The 22,296-nt window shown below is 38.5% G+C and overlaps 1 protein-coding gene across 1 annotated transcript; it reads right to left on the reverse strand.

Moving 5' to 3' along the window:
• Positions 1-18,947: 18,947 nt before the first annotated feature.
• On the reverse strand, positions 18,948-19,501 carry LOC138898456 (uncharacterized). The gene is made up of 2 exons (XM_070184523.1): positions 19,390-19,501; positions 18,948-19,315 (listed from the first exon to the last, which is right to left on the reverse strand). The coding sequence occupies exons 1-2, from the start codon at positions 19,499-19,501 to the stop codon at positions 18,948-18,950; spliced, it is 480 nt and encodes a 159-aa protein (XP_070040624.1).
• Between the last annotated feature and the right edge of the window lie 2,795 nt (positions 19,502-22,296).

The following is a 22,296-nucleotide window of genomic DNA, read 5'->3' on the forward strand; positions in this document are numbered from 1 at the left end:
TTATTATATTATCAGTTTAGTTTCAGCTTTCAGTTATTCTAATGTCTTACATACTCGGTACATCATTTTGTACTGATGTCCCTTTTGCCGGGGACGCTGCATTTCATGCCTGCAAGTCCTGCTTGACAGTTGGACAGACCCTCCTAGCAGACAGAGTCAAACATCAACTTGGTTGGTAAGCTCCACTTCATCGGAGTTAGCAGTTCTAGACCTTGAAGTCCCGACCATGATACAGTCATCTCTAAATGCTTGTAGACGAGTCCTATATATTTTGTATATCAGTAGATTTTCATGGCAGCTTCGTCATCCTTCACATTTATATATATCAGCTTTTGGGTATGTTTACCCCTCATATAAGTGAGACGTTATTTTCAGATGATTCAGAATATGGCCTCATCGTCCTAAGTTAAGGGTTACCCCTCCACAGTTCATAGTTATAGAGTGGTACGCTCAGGTCGAGTATGGCACCGGGTGTCGGCCTTTTCAGGTTTGGGGCGTGACAGTTGTCAATATAAACAATAATGTTTAAATTTTTATTCAATTAAAATGATAATAAAAACTTAGTGAATAACTTTTATTCATAAAAATTAGTAACATATATATATATATATATATATATATATATATATATATATATATATATATATATATAGAGAGAGAGAGAGAGAGAGAGAGAGAGAGAGAGAGAGAGAGAGAGGTGGATTGACCGGAGGGGGAGATACGCCGGAGCCGTTGAGGGAGAGAGTAGGGATGCTAGTGAGGTGGAGAAGACAACGGTGATAAAGAGGAGGGGAAAGCGAAGAAAAGAAAGAAATAAAGGACTTCGGCGAGGTTATAAAAATGAATTCTGACAAAACGGTCGGAACATTATTTCAATTTTCTAAAATTATGAAAGAGTGACTGAATCAGCCGCAAACTGGGTCAAACTAGTCAGACCTCGTAAATGAAATATTTTGCATCTGAATCAGTCACAATTTGTTTTTTTTAATATCAAGACCAAAATAGTCAGAAAAATCACGAAAATATATTTCGAGGTATTTTTTGCCAAAGTTTTCGACAAATATAGTCGAAGCGTTTAGCATAAAATTGTTTTAAAAAATTAGAATTTTGTCACAAGTTGCAACCAAAACAGTCAAAATTTCCGACTGTCTTTTTTCTGTCGAAAAATAGATGTTTTTCAGTAATAAGATATGTTCACCAATAGAATCAAAAAAAAAATTAATGAACTAATTAGCCCTTATCAAGTTAGTTTCCTTATGAGGGCTAGTGATGATGCAATTGATATCCAATAAATTATCTCCGAAGTCATGAATATGAAAGTTGTCACTACTAAGATTACTTTGAAAATTGATAAGAAGAATGTAACGACCCGACCGGTCATTTTGTATTCTAGATCCTCGTTCCCCGAATTAGGACTCCCCGTATGTGCTTCTACTGTTTTATTACTTGCGGGGACGGTTAGGTCAAATTGAAAAGGATTCGGGTGAAAATCGGAATACTTGGCTCCTTAATAGTGGCTAAGAATAGTTAATGTTGACTTGAGTCAACATTTTGAGTAAACGAACCCGAAACCATGATTCATGGTACAAATAGGTTTGTATGATGATTTTGGACTTGGGCGTGTGTTCTTATCGGGTTTCGGATCTCCCGGAAGCGTTTCGACGCTTAATATTGAAATTTGCGAATTAAAGGTTTTCAACTTCTTTAAATTTGTTGTCATTCCGTGTAGTTTAAGTATGATTCGGTGTGTACGCAGTAAGTTGGAAGAACTTGAAGTTCATAAGTTGATTCGATTTAGTTTGGGGTAGGACTCTTAGTTTGGATGTTGTTTTACGCGATCCGAGGGTTCGGGCGAGGGTTTGGGGTAGGACTCTTAGTTCTCCTACCAGCAACACGCATATCAATCACACCTTATCTTACCACATGTGTTTCAACCCTCAATCCTTATACCACCACATGCGTATCAATATCACAACGTATCATAAATCGCACCTCAAGTGCCCAATATCACAACTTGCCAAAGAAGTCAAAAAAATAGTATTTCCACAATAAATAGCACATGGCTACCACGATATGTACTAGAGTCTCAACAATAACAACCGAAAGTGAATGACTCACAAGAATAGTATTTCAACAAATTGACCACTTTGCCTCAATGTGAATCACGGCCTTTATAACTCAATACCAAATTCAACAATAAGATATTCCACGAAATAACAACTTCAAATAAGGAGCTCAATTGTTAAATAATAAATAAGGAAAATATAGAGAACAATAACTTGAACTAAACATGCAAAGACAAGTAGCAATTAAGGGTAAGACAAGTATTAACGATGTCAAGTAAAGCATGTGAAGATAGACAAATGATGAGTATAACATATTATGGAAACTCAATTAAAAACATGAAAGGAATCTACATAGCTAAACCCGGTCAATTACCACATTTAGACCGTGTACGTACTCTTCACCTTGCGTACACGGTTTCCACATATCACAATATCACAAAACAACACCAATTCTAAGGGGTAATTCCCCCAGACAACGTTAGGCAAGACACCTACCTCAAAACATGCTAATTGAATCCACTAGTAAGCTTTTCCCGTGATTATCCAACTCCGAACGGCTTGAATCTAGCCAAAACAACTTCATACCATAAGTACAAACTATATGAAGCTATTCCAAATAATAAAGTTGTAATCTTTAAAAAGAAACAAAAAGTAAGCGATTAACAAGATCAGCAAACTTCGCGATCGCACCCTTACCTTCGCGAACGTGAAGAGAAAAATCCCATAGTCGCAGATGACTCTACGCGATGGAGAGAGAACCTTCGCGAACGCATATAAGAAAACCAGAACAGAAAACCAGTAGCTTCAACAATTCAATCACATCCAAAAATGATCCAATTTCAATCTGACTCACACTCGGGACCCTCGAAACCCGTCTGAATATACCAACAAGTTCAATAACATATTATGGACCTATTCGAGGCCAAAAATCACATCAAACGACATCGATTCTATGAATCGCAATCCAAATCAAGCTTATTGAAACTATGAACATTCGACTTCCAAAACTAACGTCGAATCATACCAAAAGAATTCCGATTGACTTCAAATTTTGCACACAAGTCCTAAATGACATGACAGACCTATTAAAACTTTGGGAATAGGAATTCGACTCCGATATCAGTAAAGTCAACTCATGGTTAAATTTTTTAACCTTCCAAACCTTCAACTTTCTAAAATTTGCCAATTCAAGACGAAACGACCTACGGACCTCCAAATAAATATCCGGACATGCTCCTAAGTCCAAAATCACCATGCAGAGCTAATGGAACCGTCAAAACTCTATTTTGGAGTCGTTTACACAAAAATAAAACTATGGTCAATTCCTTCAACTTAAACTTCCAACTTTGGGACTATGTGTCCCATTTCACTCCAAAACTCACCTGAAACCAAAACCAACTACCCCAAAAAGTCACATAACAACAATACAACATAGATGAATCAATAAATAGGGAATCAGGGCTAGGTCATTACATAAGGTATGCCTGCTCGGCGTCCGCAAGCCATAGAGTCACCTTCCCTTATCCTTAATTATTGTTTATTTTCTTTTAGATAGTGATGTAGTATATATTCTAGTCTCACTCTCTAGAGATTATGACTCAGTTCAACCGGTCTTAGGGAGTGTATTGTTGTGGATTCTGATTTTGAAAGTTTATATCAGATATTCAGCTTTGTTTTTTGTATTTTGTTAAATATTTATGCCAAGTGTTCATTAACTGTTAGGCTTACCTAGTCATATAGACTAGGTTCCATCATGACATCATACAGAGGAAAATTAGGGTCGTGACAACGTTTGGGCGTGCACCGTGGTAATTATGATTGGGTTGATTCTGCGATACTGTGTAGTTAGCTAGTCTTGTTTCTATCCGTGTAATTTCTACATGTTAGAGTAATTGAGTTGTGAATCATATTAGAAATCATGTTTAGGCTATGTGCTTATTCTGTTGGAATCCACTGAGGTTATTTATGCTATTGAGTTATTTACTTAAGTTGCAATTATGTACTCAGTCATATTCATTCATTTGCATAACATATCTCAGTACATGCTATCATTCACGATTACATCATGTTATCATTGTTTAGGTTGAGTGGTATGAGATATGTGAGCCCGTGATACTGGAGAGATTGATCACTGAGTTGGGGACTGAGAGCCGTGTTGTGAGTGATATTGTGGATCGGATTGCACGTCGCAACATGCCATATTAGATTTATTATTATTATTATTATTATTATTATTATTATTATTATTATTATTATTATTATTATTATTATTATTATTATTATTATTATTATTATTATTATTATTATTATTATTATTATTATTATTATTATTATTATTATTATTATTATTATTATTATTATTATTATTATTATTATTATTATGGATTGGCCTACATGCCGCAGAAGGCCTCATTGGCTTGTTTATTATTATTAGATTGGGTTGCACGTCGCAGTATGCCATATTGGCTTTATATTAGCGCTTGGGTAGGATTCGCCCTTCGAGAGTGTGACATACCAGTAGTTAGCGCAGGTACCGTACAATGCTGAGTTATTATGTGTGATGAGTACGAGTTTGAGTTTGACAAATTGAGTACTCTTAAAGTGTAAGTACCTGGGAATATCACTATGATGCATTGCATTTCACATACATATTTGACATGTAGGCATAGAGATGTAACATTTCTCATACTAGTTGTACTTGGCATATTTTATCAATGCTGAGCTTAAATTGTTGAACTTGAAAGCATGCCTAAATTTCTGTACTATGTACAAGTTGAATACGAAACTTCTCTGAGTTATTAGTGTCATTATCTTGTTATATTAGTGTTGTCGTCATTTGTATTCGGACAGTATCTTTCTGAGCTCGTCACTGCTTTCAGTCCAAAGTTACTCATGTTACTTATTGAGTATATTGGGTCGGTTGTACTCATACTACACTCTACACTTCGGGTGCAGATCCAAGTATATCTAGATGCGGTGATTGCTTGAGTGGTGATAGTACCTGTTCGGAGACCTCGAGGTTGCTGTGATGATGTCCGCAAACCTTGACTCTCCTTTATTTTATTTTATTTCAGTATTGTTCTATCTTCTCAGACAGTTATACTAGAATTTTAGACTATGTTTACATTAGTAGCTCATGTGCTTGGTGACACTAGTATTTTGGGATTATTGTAGTAGAGTTGCAGTTATTTTTATCAGTTATTTATGAGACATTCCACTATTGGACCTATTAAATCATGTTTTTAATTTAAAATGCGTAGTTATTATGTAATTTTTGGTTTTTGTAGTAATTTGATAGGCCCTCTTTTTATGTCCCTTCATTCTCATTTCATGTGTCCTTACTATGTAGAGTTTTATTATTCGATTTTGATGCATATAAATGTTGTTTTGGGCTGAGCACCCTCTTTTTACTGAAATGCCCGAGGGGCTTGAGAGGTTTATGACTGTGTAAGGCCGGGGGCCTGCTTTGCTAGGATATTTATGGGATCGGGCTTCACGCCACAGTAAGTTTGATATAGGCCGAGGGCCTGAGTGATTATGCCATGATTTGGCTTGATATAGCGCTTGGGCTGAAGGAGCCCCTCCGGAGTCTGTACACACCCCCAGAGAGCGCAGGTACCTACTGAGTGCGAGTGTCGAGTGCCGAGTGCCGAGTGCTGAGTGTCTGGGAGGCATGAGTGATTGTGAGGTATGCCCGAGTGGCAAGAGTGATTGTGAGGTATGCCCGAGTGGCAAGAGTGATTGTGAGGTGTGCCCGAGGGGCTGTATATGAGTGATGCTTTGCCCGAGGGCTGTTTATGATTTCATCATTTTTGCTCACCTTTGCATTTTTCCTTTGTTTGAAAGTTGTTGAAAAATATCCTTCAATGATTTTTACTTGAACAGGGTTTAAACGAGATATTTTCATTCAAATCCTGATTTTAAAAGCATGAGGTATTTTACTGAGATTTTATGATATGAATGTTATATGCTTTATTGCTCGTCACTACTGCTCAGTCTTTATTTATTGTTGTTACTTACTGAGTTGGCGTACTCACGTTACTCCCTGCACCTTGTGTGCAGATCCGGGTATAGCTGGACATGGTAGCAGTTGTTGATTATTCTGGTTGCAGATTTTTCCTCGGAGATAGCAAGGTAGCTGCTTGGCGATCGCAGCTCCCCCTGCTCTTCTCCCTCTTATCTTCCTCTAGTTGTATTTACCTATTTTCCAGGCTGAGTTAGCCTTGATATTTTTAGACAGATTGTAGTAGATGCTCATGACTAGTGACACCCCGATGTCGGGCTTTTCCTTCCGCACTTTTATTTTGATTTGAACTCCTTTACAAAGGTTTTTATGTTAAATAACATTGAAATTATCTTTAAAATAAAAAATTCGGTTTGTTTTGAAAATGAGTCGGCTTGCTTAGTTCAACGATAGGCGCCATCACGACCGGGGTTAGTTTGGGTCGTGACAGTTATAATGCTATTACGTATATATTTGAATGAACTAATTAAAATTTGAAAAGCCCTAATCCACTTGTTCATTGCTACATGAGATACTGGTGGTCACTATGGTTATAACTGCATACAATAGCTGCAAACTTTAATAATCAAATTACATACTTTGAAAATTATTTTATCAAAATATATAGTATTTCATAAGAAGTTTTGGAGAAAAATAATTTATTTTTGGCATAGGTTTTTGAAAATATTTTATAAACAAATTGTGTTTGGTCACGTAATAACCCGATACCCGATAACTAAAGAATGAACTTTAAAGTTATTTTGTTAGTTATAATTTATTTAATTTTCATAGGTATTAATATGCATGTATATATATGTTTTTTAATTGGAATTATCATTTACATAGGTATGAAGTACCTAGAACTAGTACTTGGTTGATTGTCCAATTAATGATGCCTAGTCAAAGGACAATTTAATAATTACTATATAATAATAGAGTGGGCAAGCCCATCAGTCTAGTTACATACAAGACCTAGAAGGGAGAAAACTAAAGTAACAAATACTAAGTGAATAATTAGATTTAGATAACCAAGAGAAATTCACTACAATGTAGAGAGCTTTTCAGCAGTGATAGGGATTCTCTTGAACCGTTGGTGGCGTGAACTTAGAGCGCTAGAAAGAGTGAAATATTCTTGCAAGTTACGACTCAACCGTGATACCAAGGTATAGATTTTATTTTATCACTATAGCTGTATTTCTTGAATTAATCTAGGAGAGATATTATTAGTTCTTTTTGTTATAGTGACAAAGTTCGAGTTGGGAACAAAGTGGTCATGACAAACATTATAGTATTTGCAAGGCCTCGGGAATATAAGTATAATTTAGTAATGAAAATCTTACTATTTAGTTAGGGGTGTTCATGGACCGGGTTGGTTCGATTTCTATTAAAATCAAACTAACTATGTCGGTTTGGATTGGTTCGGCTTTGTCGGGTTTTCAGTATTTTTTTGTTATATAAATTTTATTTCATCTTATTTTGTTAAATTTTTTATATGTAAATATATGTCTAGTAAAAATTTAAAAAATTAATAAACATATGATCTATTAAAATAATTTTATGGAAGAAGTTTCTTAGTAACATATAATAGTTATTTTTTTAACGTCTCACAATATATTTTTCTTAATGTACACTTTCAAGGTTAACCATATTTAATAATTAAACATAACAATTAATATGATACCTAAATTATTTTCTATTTAATTTTAAACTATCAAAATACCACTTCAAATTCGAAAAAGATATATGAATTTAATAGATCTTGACATATTGTCACGATCCAAATCTTAACATGTCGTGATGGCGCCTATCGTGATACTAGGCAAGCCAAAATTAAACAGAAAATGAATAAAAGCAGTTTTCAAAAGACAAAATTCTCATAAACGGGGTAAAAATCAAAAACACAAATGCGGAAAACAACTCCCAAATCGGGGTATCACTAAGGTTATGAGCATCTATACATCACCAATCTAGAGAAGAAATGTCTATGAAAGTCTGGGTCAAATACAATAAAAGAAAAGTTAAGGAAGGAGAAACAAGGACTACAAACGCCAGGCAACTACCTCGAAGTCTCTAACGATCAGCTGTGTGAAATATCAACACCCACCGTGTCCAGAAACACCTGGATCTGCACACGAAGTGCAGGGTGTAGCGTGAGCACAACCAACTCAGTAAGTAACAATACTAAATAAAGAACTGAAAGATAGTGACGAGCTACACAATTATAGTTCAATTTCAGTAGTCTCAACAAAGAAAGTAGACATGCTTTCAAATCCGATAATTTAAGTCAAATTATTTCGTACATGCCAATTTCAATTAAAAACCAGATATAATATCTCTCAGATGTTTCAAAGCAGCGACATATAGCAGCTAAGTGAAACAATAATGAGGTCAGGAGCATTCTCTCAAAGTAACAGTCACTCAATCTTTCTCAATAGCTTAGCACTCGGCACTCAGCACTCACCACTCAGCACTCAACACTCGTACTCAGTAGGTACATGCGCTCATTGGGGGTGTACAGACTCCGGAGGGACACCGCATTCAGGCAATCCAACAATAAATACTCAATTTGGTTCTCATTTTTAATATTTTGAAATCATATTTTTCCTTCAATTAAATAGTAAAAGATGGAATTTATAAGATAAATAATAATGTTTTCAACAAGTTCAATACAGGACACCCACAATCACCCTAAAATCCGGTGTCACAAGTGCATGAGCATCAACTGGAAGTGAAATAAAATACAACATCTGTCCGGATTACAAATTTGGACAGGAGAAATATAAATATTGTGAAGGAGACTCTAACTATGGGCTATAATTAATATACCAATGATATAATTAAGCATGGATCACATAGAACGGCTGTAAGCCCAATATCATGAAATAAGTAAACAATTATTTTGTTAATAAGAAATTTCTCAAAATTCATTTTCATCATTTAACAATTTATATCTCAGGCCAATGAAGCAGTATCGATTATTACAATTTCCAAAGCAATTAGTACAATCATGCGCAAGTCATGCCAAGGTCGTACGGCCCGATCCAACATATAAATATAAATCGTGCACTTCCGAGGGTCGAATGGCACAAACCATTGATGCATCTATTTTCCCGCTCGCGAATTATACATGCGACGCGGTCAAATATAAATTTATCAATAAATCATAACAAGCTTATACCCCGCTCTCGGATCATACATGCGACGCAATCAAATATAAATTTCTTAAGTTATTACAATATTCCTCAATTTCTTTTCGAAAATACGAAGTCCAAATGAAAAAATTTTAAAAACATAATTTCCTCAATTTCTATTCTTCTCAAGACAATTAATACGCAAACCTTGATCTTGCTTCTTCTCATGGCAAACAATAACCACAAATCAAATAACAATATCAATAAGGCATGATGTAAACCTAAATCTACTCGGACATAGGCATAGCTAGTAGCTACGCACGGACTGTCGTCACCTTGTACGTACGTAGCCCCCACAAATAGAGGCACATATTTAATAAATTCACCTATGGAGTTAATTCAGTCTTACAATGTTAGAAAGGAGACTTACCTCGCTCCGAAATTTCATAACCGGCTCCAAAGCCTTTCCAACAACTCAAATCGATGCCCAACGCTTCAAAGCTAGTCAAATAAGATGCAACCCCATCAAAATATGCTCTAATACTCATAATTAACCAATTTATAACAATTTCCAACTCCGCTCAAAAAGTCAATATAAATCGCCCACGTGCCCGAATTCCAAATTCTTTCCAAGATAACTATTACCCATGACCTCACGAACTCAAATATATAATTTATTTCTAATTCCATGCCCAAATTCGTGGTCAAAATCCAAAAATACCAATTTCTAGGTTTTTCTTCAAAATCCCAAATTACTACCAAATTCCCATGCTTGAATCCACATAAAAACCATGTATTTGACTCAAAATAGGTGGGAGTTTCTTGCCTCATAATGGATGATGAAATACCCTCTTCAAATGCTCCAAACATTGCCCAACCAAAATTAAAAACGGGTGAAATGAACCCAAACCCCGCTTGAAAGCATTCTGCCCAGCCCGACTTTCGCACCTGCGACCTCTTCGTCGCATATGCAGTCTCGCAGGTGCGGCCAAAACCTCGCACCTACGCATTCCCTCTGCCTAGCACGACTCCGCACCTGCACCTTTACTTCCGTATCTGCTCCTTCACAGGTGTGGGCATACCCTCGCACCTGCACTCCCAGACTCTTCCCTCACTCTCGCACCTGCAACGCACCTCCGCATCTGAGACTTCGCAGGTGCGGACAACCCTTCGCACCTGCGATCATTGCCCAGCTTCTCCCAATCCGTACTTGCGACCATTGGCTCGCACCTAAAACCTCACATATGCGGCCCTTTTTGCGCAGGTACGATCACCCCAGATATCAACTGCCTCATCATTTCTTCCAAGTCCAAACTCTATCTGTTAACCATCCGGAATCGACTCGAAGCCCTCGGGACCTCAACCAATAATAACAACACGTCACAAAATACATTACGAACTTAGTCGAGCCTTTAAATCACATCCAACAACATCGAAACTTCGAATCACCGTCCAATTCAAACTCAATGAACTTTAGAACTTCAGACTCCTACAATTGATGTTGAAACCTACCAAATCACTTCCGATTGACCTCAAATTTTGCACAAAAGTCATAATTGACATTACAGACCTATTCCAACTTCTGGAATCAGAATCCGACCCCGATATCAAAAAGTCCACTACCGGTCAAACTCTCCAAAAACCTTTAAATTTCTAACTTTCACCAAATGACCCCGAAACGACCTACGGACCTCCAAATCCACTTCCGGACGTGCTCCCAATACCGGAATCACCATACAGAGCTATTCCTATACTCGAAATCCCAAACGGACATTGATAACATTATAATTCACTTCAACTCAAATTAATGAAATTCTTCCAAAATGCCAAGTTCCATAATAGGCGCTTAAACGCTCCCGGGTCATCCAAAACCCGATCCCAACATACGACCTAGTCTAAAATCATCATACAAACCTGTTGGAACCTTCAAATCCCGATTTCGAGGTCATTTACTCAAAAATCAGACATTAGTCACTCTTTCTAACTTAAAACTACCGAAATAAGAATTTTCTTTCCAAATCAACTCCGAACTTCCCGAAATTAAATTCCGACCACGCGTACAAGACGTAATACCTGAAGTGAGGCTGCTCAAGGCCTCAAAATACTGAGCGACGCACTAGAACTCAAAACGACCGGTCGGGACGTTACATTCTCTCCCACTTAAACATACGTTCGTCCTCGAACGTGCTAAGAACTGCTCCGGATTTGTCCGAAATCATTTTTTAACACCTCGTGAACCTACCCGTGCTACCACAACCCGACTGAGCACATTAGCTCGAGCCAATCTTAATATTCTCCCTTTTATTTGATCAAATAAGCCTTAGAGCCAAATTCCAACATCCGGAACTCTCCACCGGGCCTGCTTTCAACATATGAACATCGTTTCAATCACCACACGATTTACCAATACATGATGGTACACTCTCACTGAATTCTTACCATGCACCACGTAAATCATTTGCCCAGGGCAGTCTTTCCAAATCACATCAGCTAAAATTTCCACTGACCGATGCCCATAGTGTACCTCATGACCAATTAAGCCTTGCTTAAACTCTCGCAATACTGCCATGACAGAGAAGAAATGTATAACTCATAGCCAGCTATCGAATTATAATTTATGGAGTCTCTCCTCCTGACAAGAACCATTACCTCATTATGGACTGAATAAAAATATTTACTCTTTAATATGCTTCATTTAAACTCTGATCGCACTAATCCCAGGTCCAATAATCTCGTCTCACCCCAATACAAGCTGCTCAGGCTATAAGCTACCTCAGACGCTGCAAAAGCATCATATAATGCCATAATGTGCTAACAAGCTACAAACTCGAATACGATACATAAGGAAAACGAACTCTGGAAAGAACTACCTAACCCGCGTAGCTAATTTAAACAACCGAAAAGATGTTATAAACTTTCCCCAGAAAATGAGAAATAAAACACATACAGATAGATATGGGGAACTGTACTCAACATCACACTGTTGCGGCGTGCAACCTGATCCACACATGATACCCATGGAGGTGTGCCACCCGATCCAACCATATACCCGTGGCGGTGTGCCACTCGATCCACACATAATAATCTAAAGAAAACACACATCGAGCCGTAACGGTTATACTCACGAGATGCCCGAATATCAACCATAGGCACGCCAAGTGCATAATACAAATCCTGGGGAGACGGGTAGCGTCATATGCTATAAAACTCAAGAACAACTAAGGTGCGATATATGATCTGCATCTCGAGAGCCATCATGCTCACATAATACCACAAACTATACGGGATCGCAATACGAGTGGGAATATTCAAATTGTTTCACAACCCACATGGCACAATAGAGTATTACATGAAATAGATGACGATAGAAATAACATCCAAGGCCCGAAGATCCCTCCGAAAATGACGCTATACTGAAATGAACACATTCGGCCTGATATAGAGCCCATATTCACACTTAGATCCATCCACGGACCTCAAGCTGATTCAGATTGTACCATACTGGGCTAATTACCTTTCAAGGATCCACAATAACCCTTTTCCCCATGACACACAAGAACAAGCGTCAATCCGGAACAAACTTCCACAGTCCACAATCAAATGATCTGAGCGCCCTTCAGGCATAAATTCTCACATTAGCGATAGTAACACAATCTCCATACTTGGTTTTAAATCTTTAATCAATCAGGTGACTATATGTCACATCTATAAAATCTTCCCGTGGGATACACTCCCATGACTTTCTACACTAAGTAACAAATCTGCACCTCCATACTGCCGGCCACTCTAATGCTGTAAAGCAAATCAAGAATCCGCAACTCAGTACATTGAGCCTTTTTCATCTCAGGTGACGCTAAAAACAACACCAGCTCACTCTAAACATCTGAATTCTTCCCTGCTCATCCGAGCCATTGACATTTTTGTCGACCTCAACTGCAAACTTGATCCTCAACCTCCAATTCCCATGCCACTCACTGCACCTACCATACCAGTACGCAAGAGTACAAGAATTTCATCATAACTCCCGAACCACCAATAGGGTACACATTTCATCATATAGAAACCTTTCATTTAACTCATTTCAGGAGAACCCTTGCCATACGTGATTGGATTCCCATAATCGCAGAAAATACAACCCCCTCGTAGCGGTCTAAACAACCATGTCCCTCCCAGGATCCATCTACACATAACATGCCACAATAAATGAATACCCTCGAATAAATCAAATTACGGCGGCCGTAAAGCCTCGCACATACCGCCACAACCACTTGTAAAACTTCACGCTAAAGAAACTGATCACTCCCACAATCATGCCGATTCATACATTACTAACCGATCCCATTTCTTCCAATTTATTCTCTACTTTCATTAGAAATAATAATAATATCTCCACTCAAATGTAATGAACTAAATCCACACTCGTCCTGAGTGATCCCATTTCACGAGACCACATTGTCTCAAAACCCATGAACAGTTTCGTGTTCTCCTTAAGCGCACAATAGCATCGCCAACTGTTACACATGTTCTGTAATCAGAAGTTACTTCTTCCCATTCCTCAAATGCCACACCGCAGACCGAAGATAATGTAGAGCACTCCAAGCCACCTTTCATAATCCGCTGCAACAGCTGGATACTTATCCATACTATGGACTCAAAATCCTTAGGCACCACACTTTAACCTTTGAATCCATTAGGACCGTTGTTGAGAGTCACCCACTCTGATTTGTTCCCTAATATAATCAAACTCCAAGGCTTTGTTAGCACTTGAACATCCTCTCAAATAAACAATCGACTAAATTTCTTTCCTTATACATCACCTCCACACAGAGCATAGACTCTGAGTCTTCCCAAAACCTGGACATGAACCGATAAGGTCAAAGATAGCACACATTCCTCAAATCCTTTGATCAAATTACCACTGATGCTTTCTTTCCTCTATCATAATAACCCACCAATACACCGATAATCAGAAATCGCACAAGTTGAAATCTACGCAATCCAATCATAGATAGTAGGGGCTCTCCCACTTAACTTGAAGCTACCATTGCATAACCCTAGAACCCACCAAGATTCTTATCCCCTATTGACATGATCTTGCACAATCAACCAGCCAAATTTCCTCGAAATCCTTATGTTAAACATTTCATGAACATTCTAAATCACTAGCCACATTCACATATTCAACCTCTTACTGGATTACCAGTAAAATTCTTCGTAAAAGCTACATCAACATCACGCAACCGCTAATTTGCTCACAGGAGATATCCCATCTGTGGAAATTCCATGCCGACATCCTCCAACAACGTTGCACCGAGTACAATTACCACTAAGCCAATAAACCATCGTGAGACCGTAATCATTCATCAGCTATACAAGTCCGTTCACTCCCCATGGACATCAACTAAAGGCGCGACAATACATTCCAATCGAAGGTCATGTTGTATCCTGCTTCATATTAAGCAACTCCGTCCTGTCACACCCAATATTCCAAATTAAGCCCTTAGACCTAGTCACTGTCCACCATGAATCAAAAATCACTCTAACTTCCCCCAAGGTGTGTGGCTCTCCTACCATAGAACCCGTATGAGACTTTGCCACTCTCTCACTTTGGTCAAACCCTCTCCTTTAAGAAGGTCCTCGACTTCTAATTTTCACAATTGACCTCCTAACAATTTAACCACTGCAAGACACCTCTCACATGTCCTTCCTCATCCTTCGTTGCCCAGTTGCCTTAACTCAAAATTCATCTCTGTAGCACCTGAACCAAAAGATCACCGCCAACTCTAAACCTCCCCGAAGATCATCTTCCTTGAGCCACCAATATCAGGATTACCGATTCGATTCTGAACCACAGCACACTGCGACATCTGATAGTCGCTTCCCCGACACCATTCAAAATACTCTGCCCCAAAGACGATTTGAAGAGGTCTATAACACCGGCAAACTTAACACATTCAATCTAGGAAGACGACACCACATCTCAGATGAAGATTCCACCACACTTGAAAATACCAAGTCTCGTTACTCCATCAATCCAACCCGAACATTCTTAGTCCGATTGCCTTTCCCTCCGCTGGAAATAAAACACCGAACCTCTGAATCACGCATTGAGAAAACCTCCTTTCAATTCATTCACTTCCCCCACACGTACAAAAGTATCCTACCATTACTTTAATATTGTGCGATAACTACTCATGAATATCATAGCAATTGGTGCAGAGCCCAAAAACCATCAGAAATACAGTTACTGAGCTGAAATGACAGAACATCCTTCCACAAGGCGATGACATAGCCCAATCAAATACGCAGAGAGAAACATCCCGCACAACATCCGCAGTATCATTTAAATTCCTCGATTTCAAAATTTATAACAAGCGCTTCACGTCGTACAAAATTGAATAGGAAGGAAATGAAGGCATAAGCCTCAAAAGGAATTAAATCGCACGATGAGAAATCAAGAAGGGAAGTTCTCCTATCAGCTCGGTACGCTCTCAAAGATAAAAACAGACGTCTCCGTACCGATTCGCAAAACTCTTCTAGACTCGCTCATGACTCGTGAGACCTAAGTGAACTTAGTGCTCTAATACCATGTTGCCACAACCCAAAATAAATTAAATCTCATGATGGCACCGGACACCGCTTTCAGGCAAGCCAACAATAAATACTCAATTTGGTTCTCGTTTTTAATAATTTAAAATCATATTTTTCCATCAATTAAATAGTAAAAGATGGAATTTATAAAATAAATAATAATGTTTTCAACAAGTTCAATACAGGACACCCATAATCACCCCAAAATCCGGTGTCACAAGTGCATGAGCATCAACTGGAAGTGAAATAAAATACAATATCTGTCCGGAATAAAAATTTGGACAGGAGAAATATAAATACTCTGAGGGAGACTCTGTTGGCTGCGGAACGTAGTAAAGAGTGCAGCTCACATAAGCCCCCCACAATAATCGTGCCTCTACGCCCACAAGGCCTCGATACATATATATACCTGCACAAAAATGTGCAGCAAGTGTAGTATGAGTACATAAATCAACGCGTACCCAGTAAGTGTCCCGCCTAACATTAAAGAAGTAGTGACGAGGGGTCGATTCAGACACTTACTATGGGCTATGATTAATATACCAATGATATAATTAAGCATGGATCACGTAGAACGGCTGTAAGCCCAATATCATGAAATAAGTAAACAATTATTTTGTTAATAAGAAATTTCTCCAAATTCATTTTCATCATTTAACAATTTATATCTCAGGCCAATGAAGCAATATCGATTATTACAATTTCCAAAGAAATTAATACAATCATGCACAAGTCATGCTGAGGTCATACGGCCCGATCCAATATATAAAAATAAATTGTGCACTGCCGAGGATCGAATGGCATGAACCATAGATGCATCTATTACCCCGCTCGCGGATCATGCATGTGACGCGATCAAATATAAATTTATCAATAAATCATAACAATCTTATACCCTGCTCGCGGATCATACATGCGACGTGGTCAAATATAAATTTCTTACGTTATTATAATATTCCTCAATTTCTTTTCGAAAATACGAAGTCCAAATGAAAACTTTTTAAAAAATTAATTTCCTCAATTTCAATTCTTCTCAAGACAATCAATAAGGCATGATGTAAACTTAAACCTACCTGGACATAGGCATAGCTAGTAGCTACGCACATACTATCGTCACCTCGTGCATACGTAGCCCCCACAAATAGAGGCACATATTTAATCAATTCACCTATGGGGTTAATTCCCCCTTACAAGGTTAGAAAGGAGACTTACCTCGCACCGAAATTCCATAACCGGATCCAAAGCCTTTCCAACAACTCAAATCGACGCTTTAAAACTAGTCAAATAAGATGCAACCCCACCAAAATATGCTCTAATACTCATAATTAAATAATTTACAACAATTTCTAACTCCGCTCGAAAAGTCGATAAAAATTAATGTCGGGCCCATGTGCCCAGGTTCCAAAATTGTTCGAAGATAACTATTACCCATGACCTCACGAACTCAAATATATAATTTATTTTCAATTCCATTCCCAAAATCGTGGTCAAAATCCAAAAATACTAATTTCTAGGTTTTTCTTCAAAATCCCAAATTTCTACAAACTTTCCATGCTTGAATCCACATTAAAACCATGTATTTGACTCAAAATACGTGGGAGTTACTTAACCTCATAATAGATGATGAAATCCCCCTTTTAAAAGCTCCAAAAATCGTCCAACCAAAATGAAAAATGGGTGAAATGAACCCAAACCCCGCTTAAAATATTCTGCCTAGCCCGACTTTCGCACCTGCGGCTTCTTCGCCGCATCTGTGGTCTCGCAGGTGCGGCTAGAACCTCACACCTGCGCATTCCCTCTGCCTAGTGACCCTCGCTTTGCTGTCCGGGACATGGGCACCAAACGTATACTTCATCTAGATTCTTCCTTTTTTAACTTCACTTTGCATGAAAACTTTCCAATTGGCTGCTACACATATAAATAACATTTCTAAGCTCGAGTCACAAATATATAGACAAAAAATAGCAAGATTGAGGTATAATGTAAGGTAAATTACATGCAAAAACATGGATTTTTAGCCAAACATCACCACCCCACACTTAATCTCTTGCTCGTCCTCGAGCAACCAACAATTAACACTATTCTTGGGAACTTTACACATTTGAAGCACACTACACCAACAACCATTGTTGATAGCAACAATTAAATTGTAGCATATGCAATCAATTACACTTCCCTTAACTTATGCCATTCTTCGAAAATATTCACAACAAAGACGACATGCTTATAACACTCATAGCCTCTAAAAGCGACTCAGTGTCACAATGCACTCATGGCTTGAACACCCAACATCCTAGAGAAGTATAATAATGTTACATATCCCTCATGAAACCATGTTCCCTCACAACAAGAACAAAAGAGTAAGTTGAATCCACAGACTTAAATGAAATGCTCAAATATATTTTAAGGACTCATATATATCAAAGAATATCACTCACTCTCACAAAAGAAGTCACATGCATGATATGTGGTACCATAGGCTTTCCCTTAATGTAAATCTCTACGAATGTAGGCTCACTAGACCTAAAATCAATCAGGACTTTTTCATGGTTGTAATGTGGACCAAGGGATGGGAAGGCTATATTTACGAATAGTGGCTACCCCCTAAGCACTTTAACACATCACATAATCAACTGTAGGCGCAAATCCTTCAATCCCAACTTCAATTTTACAACTAAAATCATCCCTAACAACGTTCCTTCTTTCTTTAGGCGCTACTTTAATTCACCTACTAAAATACTACACAACTACAAAAACAAAAATAAGAAGCTAAATCAAAATAAGAAGTTCAAATGTTTCTAATATACCACTAATAATTATCTAGATGAATTCTCCCACCCCACACTTAAAATAGTGTAATGTCCCCAATGTACAAATAAAGCAAAACAATAACGAGGGTGGACAAGAAACTCCCTGAAAGGCCAAAGGCCGAAGCAATCACAACTCACGAAGTACTTGGACTTGCCCTAAGCATGGTCCATTGTGTGGGCACCCCACACTTAGTTCTCACCATCTAGCTCGCTTTTGCACTCTTCCAATGGCTTTTCTTCCTATGCTTATAATTCTACAAAGTAAAAACAGACACTACAAAAATAAAGCTGGGTTGCCTCCCAACATGCGCCTGATTTAATGTTGCGGCACGATGCAAAATCTCGTCTAATCATTGGCAAGTAACACCTTCGACTTCTGACGATCAAAGTCAACTTCATAATAGTTCTTTACTCTTTGTCCGTTCACTAAGAACGTTGTCTCGCCACATACGATGTGCATCTCAATTGCACCATGTGGAGTGACTCTCACTATCTCAAACAAGCCTGACCATCTCGATATGAGTTTCCACGGAAAGAGTCTCAACCTTGAATTGAACAACAGAACAAATTGTCCTAGTTCAAACTCGCAATTGTGGTTATTATTATCATGCAAAAGCTTGGTCTTTTCTTTATATAACTTGGAATTCTCATACGTATGCAAGTGAAACTCATAAAGCTCGTTCAATTGCATCAACCATTTTTCACTCGCTAATTCTGCATCAAAGTCAGCTTCTTTATCGCACAATAGGCCTTGTGCTCAAGTTCCACCGGTAAGTGACATGCCTTACCATAAACCAGCTTGTAAGGGGAGGCTCGTGTTGGAGTTTTGTAGGTTGTCCTGTATGCCCATAGAGCATCATCATGCATTGCAGCCCAATCATTCCTACTTGCACTAATCATCTTCTCCAGAATCTACATTATCTATCGATTTGACACTTCAACTTGTCCACTAGTCTGAGGATGGTAGGCGGTTGCAACCTTATGTTTGACCCCATATTTCGCTAAGACATTGTCCAATAAATTGTTACAGAAATGGGTGCCCCCATCACTTATCATCATTCTCAGAGTGCCGAACCTTGAAAAGATATGCTTTTTCACAAAGTTAAACACAACCTTGGCATCATCGGTAGGAAGATCAATGGCCTCCACCCACTTTGACACATAGTCAACGGCCAACAAAATGTACTTACACCCATTGAACGAGTGAAACAGACATATAAAATCAATTCCCTACCCATAAATATTTCAACCTCCATAATACGATTCAATGGCATCTCATGCCTTTTGTTCCTATTCTCTGGCACCTATCATACCTTCTCACGTACTCATGGGCATCTTTAAACAACCTAGGCCAATAGAAACACGATTGCAACACCTTGGCTGCTATTTTGTCACCCGCATGATGATCGCCATAAGGCGACGCATGACAGTCATGTAAGATAGCATTTATTTCAGATTCTGGCACACATCTTCTCATTAACTTATCGATACAAGGTTTGAACAGAAACAGATCATCCCACACATATGATCTCACATCTCACAACAACTTCTTTTTAGCATTAGGTTCAAGGTCAGGCGGCATTTCTCCACTTACCATATAGTTTAAAAAATCTGCATATCATGGCACCTCCCCATCAGTAATGGCCAACAAATGCTCATCCGGGAAGGTTTCCTTGATGACATCTCCCTCAGCTACATAATTCCTAATTTCTAACCTGGACAAATGATCGGCCACTTTATTCTCTGTTCCTTTATGATCTCAGATCTCCAAGTCAAGTTCCTGCAAGAGTAAAACCCAACGGATTAGCCTTGGTTTAGCATGTTTCTTTTTGAACAAATACCTGACGGTTGCATGGTCTGTGTAGACGATGACTTTGGTGCCAACCAAATACGTTCGAAATTTATCGAACGCCCACATTACAGTAAACAACTCCTTTTTTGTCACAGTATAATTTATTTGAGCATAAGTGAGAGTCTTGTTTACGTAGTAAATAGAGTAAAATATTTTTCTCCTCCTCTGTACCACTACGACCCCAATTGCACCATCACTAGCATCACACATCAGCTCGAATGGCTCGCTCCAGTCAGGGGCCACTATCTTTGGTGCACTCACTAACTTCTTTTTCAACTCCTCGAATGCTTTCAGACAAGCATCATTAAACTTGAACGGCACATCCTTTTCTAACAACCTACACAAAGGAGAGGAAATGTTTGAGAAATCCTTTATAAATCGGCGATAAAACCTTGCATGTCCTACAAAACTCCTAACTCATTTCATTGAAATTGATGGTGGCAACATTTCAATTGCTTCCACCTTGGCCTTGTGATGTTCCAGTCCATCTTTGGATACCTTGTGCCCCAGCACTATACCTTCATGTACCATAAAATGGCACTTTTCCCAATTCGGTACCAGACTAGTCTCCCCGCACCTAGCTAGCCCTTCAGCAAGATTGGTCAAGCATTGATCAAAGTAAGGACCAAACATAGAAAAATCATCCATAAAGACCTCCACAAAATGCTCCACCATATCAGTAAAAATAGCCATCATACACCTTTAAAAAGTCACAGGTGCATTACATAACCCGAATGGCATTCTCTTAAATTCATAAGTTCCATAGGACATGTAAGAGTGGTCTTTTCTTGATCTTCCGGGGCAATATCAATTTGATTATACCCCGAATAGCCCTCAATGAAACAATAGTATTCCTGTCCGACTAACCTATCAAGCATTTGATCAATGAAGGGGAGATAGAAGTGATCTTTTCGTGTAGCATTATTCAATTTCCTATAATCTATGTATATTTCCCAACCAGTCACAATCCTAGTTGGGATTAAATCATTTTGTTCATTCACTACAGCAGTCATACCCCCCTTTTTAGGTACACATTGGACAGGGCTTACCCACTTACTATCGGGGATAGGAAATACTATACCTGCGTGGAGCCACTTAATCAGTTCTTTTCTTACCACCTCTTTCATGATTGGATTTAGGCAGCATTGATGATCCATGCTAGGCTTGTGTCCCTCCTCCATGAGTATTTTGTGCATGCAGAATGCAGGGCTAATACCCTTTTATGTCAGACATTCTCCAACCAATGGCATGCTTGTGCTCCCTAAGCACCCTTAATAGCTTTTCTTCTGCAAGTTAGATAAATAAGAATAAACAATCACAGGTAAAGTGTTAGAACTTTCGAAATACACATAATGAAGATGAGATGGTAAGGGTTTAAGTTCCAATTTTGGGGCCTGCTCAACTGAGGGTTTAGGGGGCGGGCCGATTGGCCTATCCAGAGGCTCAAATTGGGATCTTTCTCTTATGTATTCGCAAGATGAATCAAATATTTGCAACATCTCCTCAACCTCTTCTTAAAGTTCCAAGTGATCGAACAACATCAATGCCTTTTCTAGTGCATCTTCTTTAAACGCACTTGGCTCTACGGCTGGTTCATTTATCTCCACCACATAAATCATGGCTAGGTCCTCGTAATGACGAGGTAACTAAATGGATCGATATACATTGAACATTGCTCCTTCATTGTCAACCCTCATGATCATCTTACCTTATTGAACTTTGATAATTACATCTCCAATGGCCAAGAGAGGTCTTCCCAAGATGATAGGAACTAACTCATCAGCCTCGTAGTCCAGGATGATAAAATATGCAGGGAAAATAAACTTTCCAGTCTGTAGCAATA

This window comes from Nicotiana tomentosiformis, chromosome 9, assembly GCF_000390325.3.
Source record: "Nicotiana tomentosiformis chromosome 9, ASM39032v3, whole genome shotgun sequence".
In the NCBI taxonomy this organism is placed as follows: Eukaryota; Viridiplantae; Streptophyta; class Magnoliopsida; order Solanales; family Solanaceae; genus Nicotiana; species Nicotiana tomentosiformis.

Coding starts and splice junctions, on each gene's coding strand:
- LOC138898456 (XM_070184523.1), bottom strand. CDS start 19,501: ATGATTAGTGCAAGTAGGAATGATTGGGCTGCAATGCATGATGATGCT. Junction 19,316..19,389: donor CCCTTACAAGCTGGTTTATG/GTAAGGCATGTC, acceptor ACTTTGATGCAG/AATTAGCGAGTGAAAAATGG.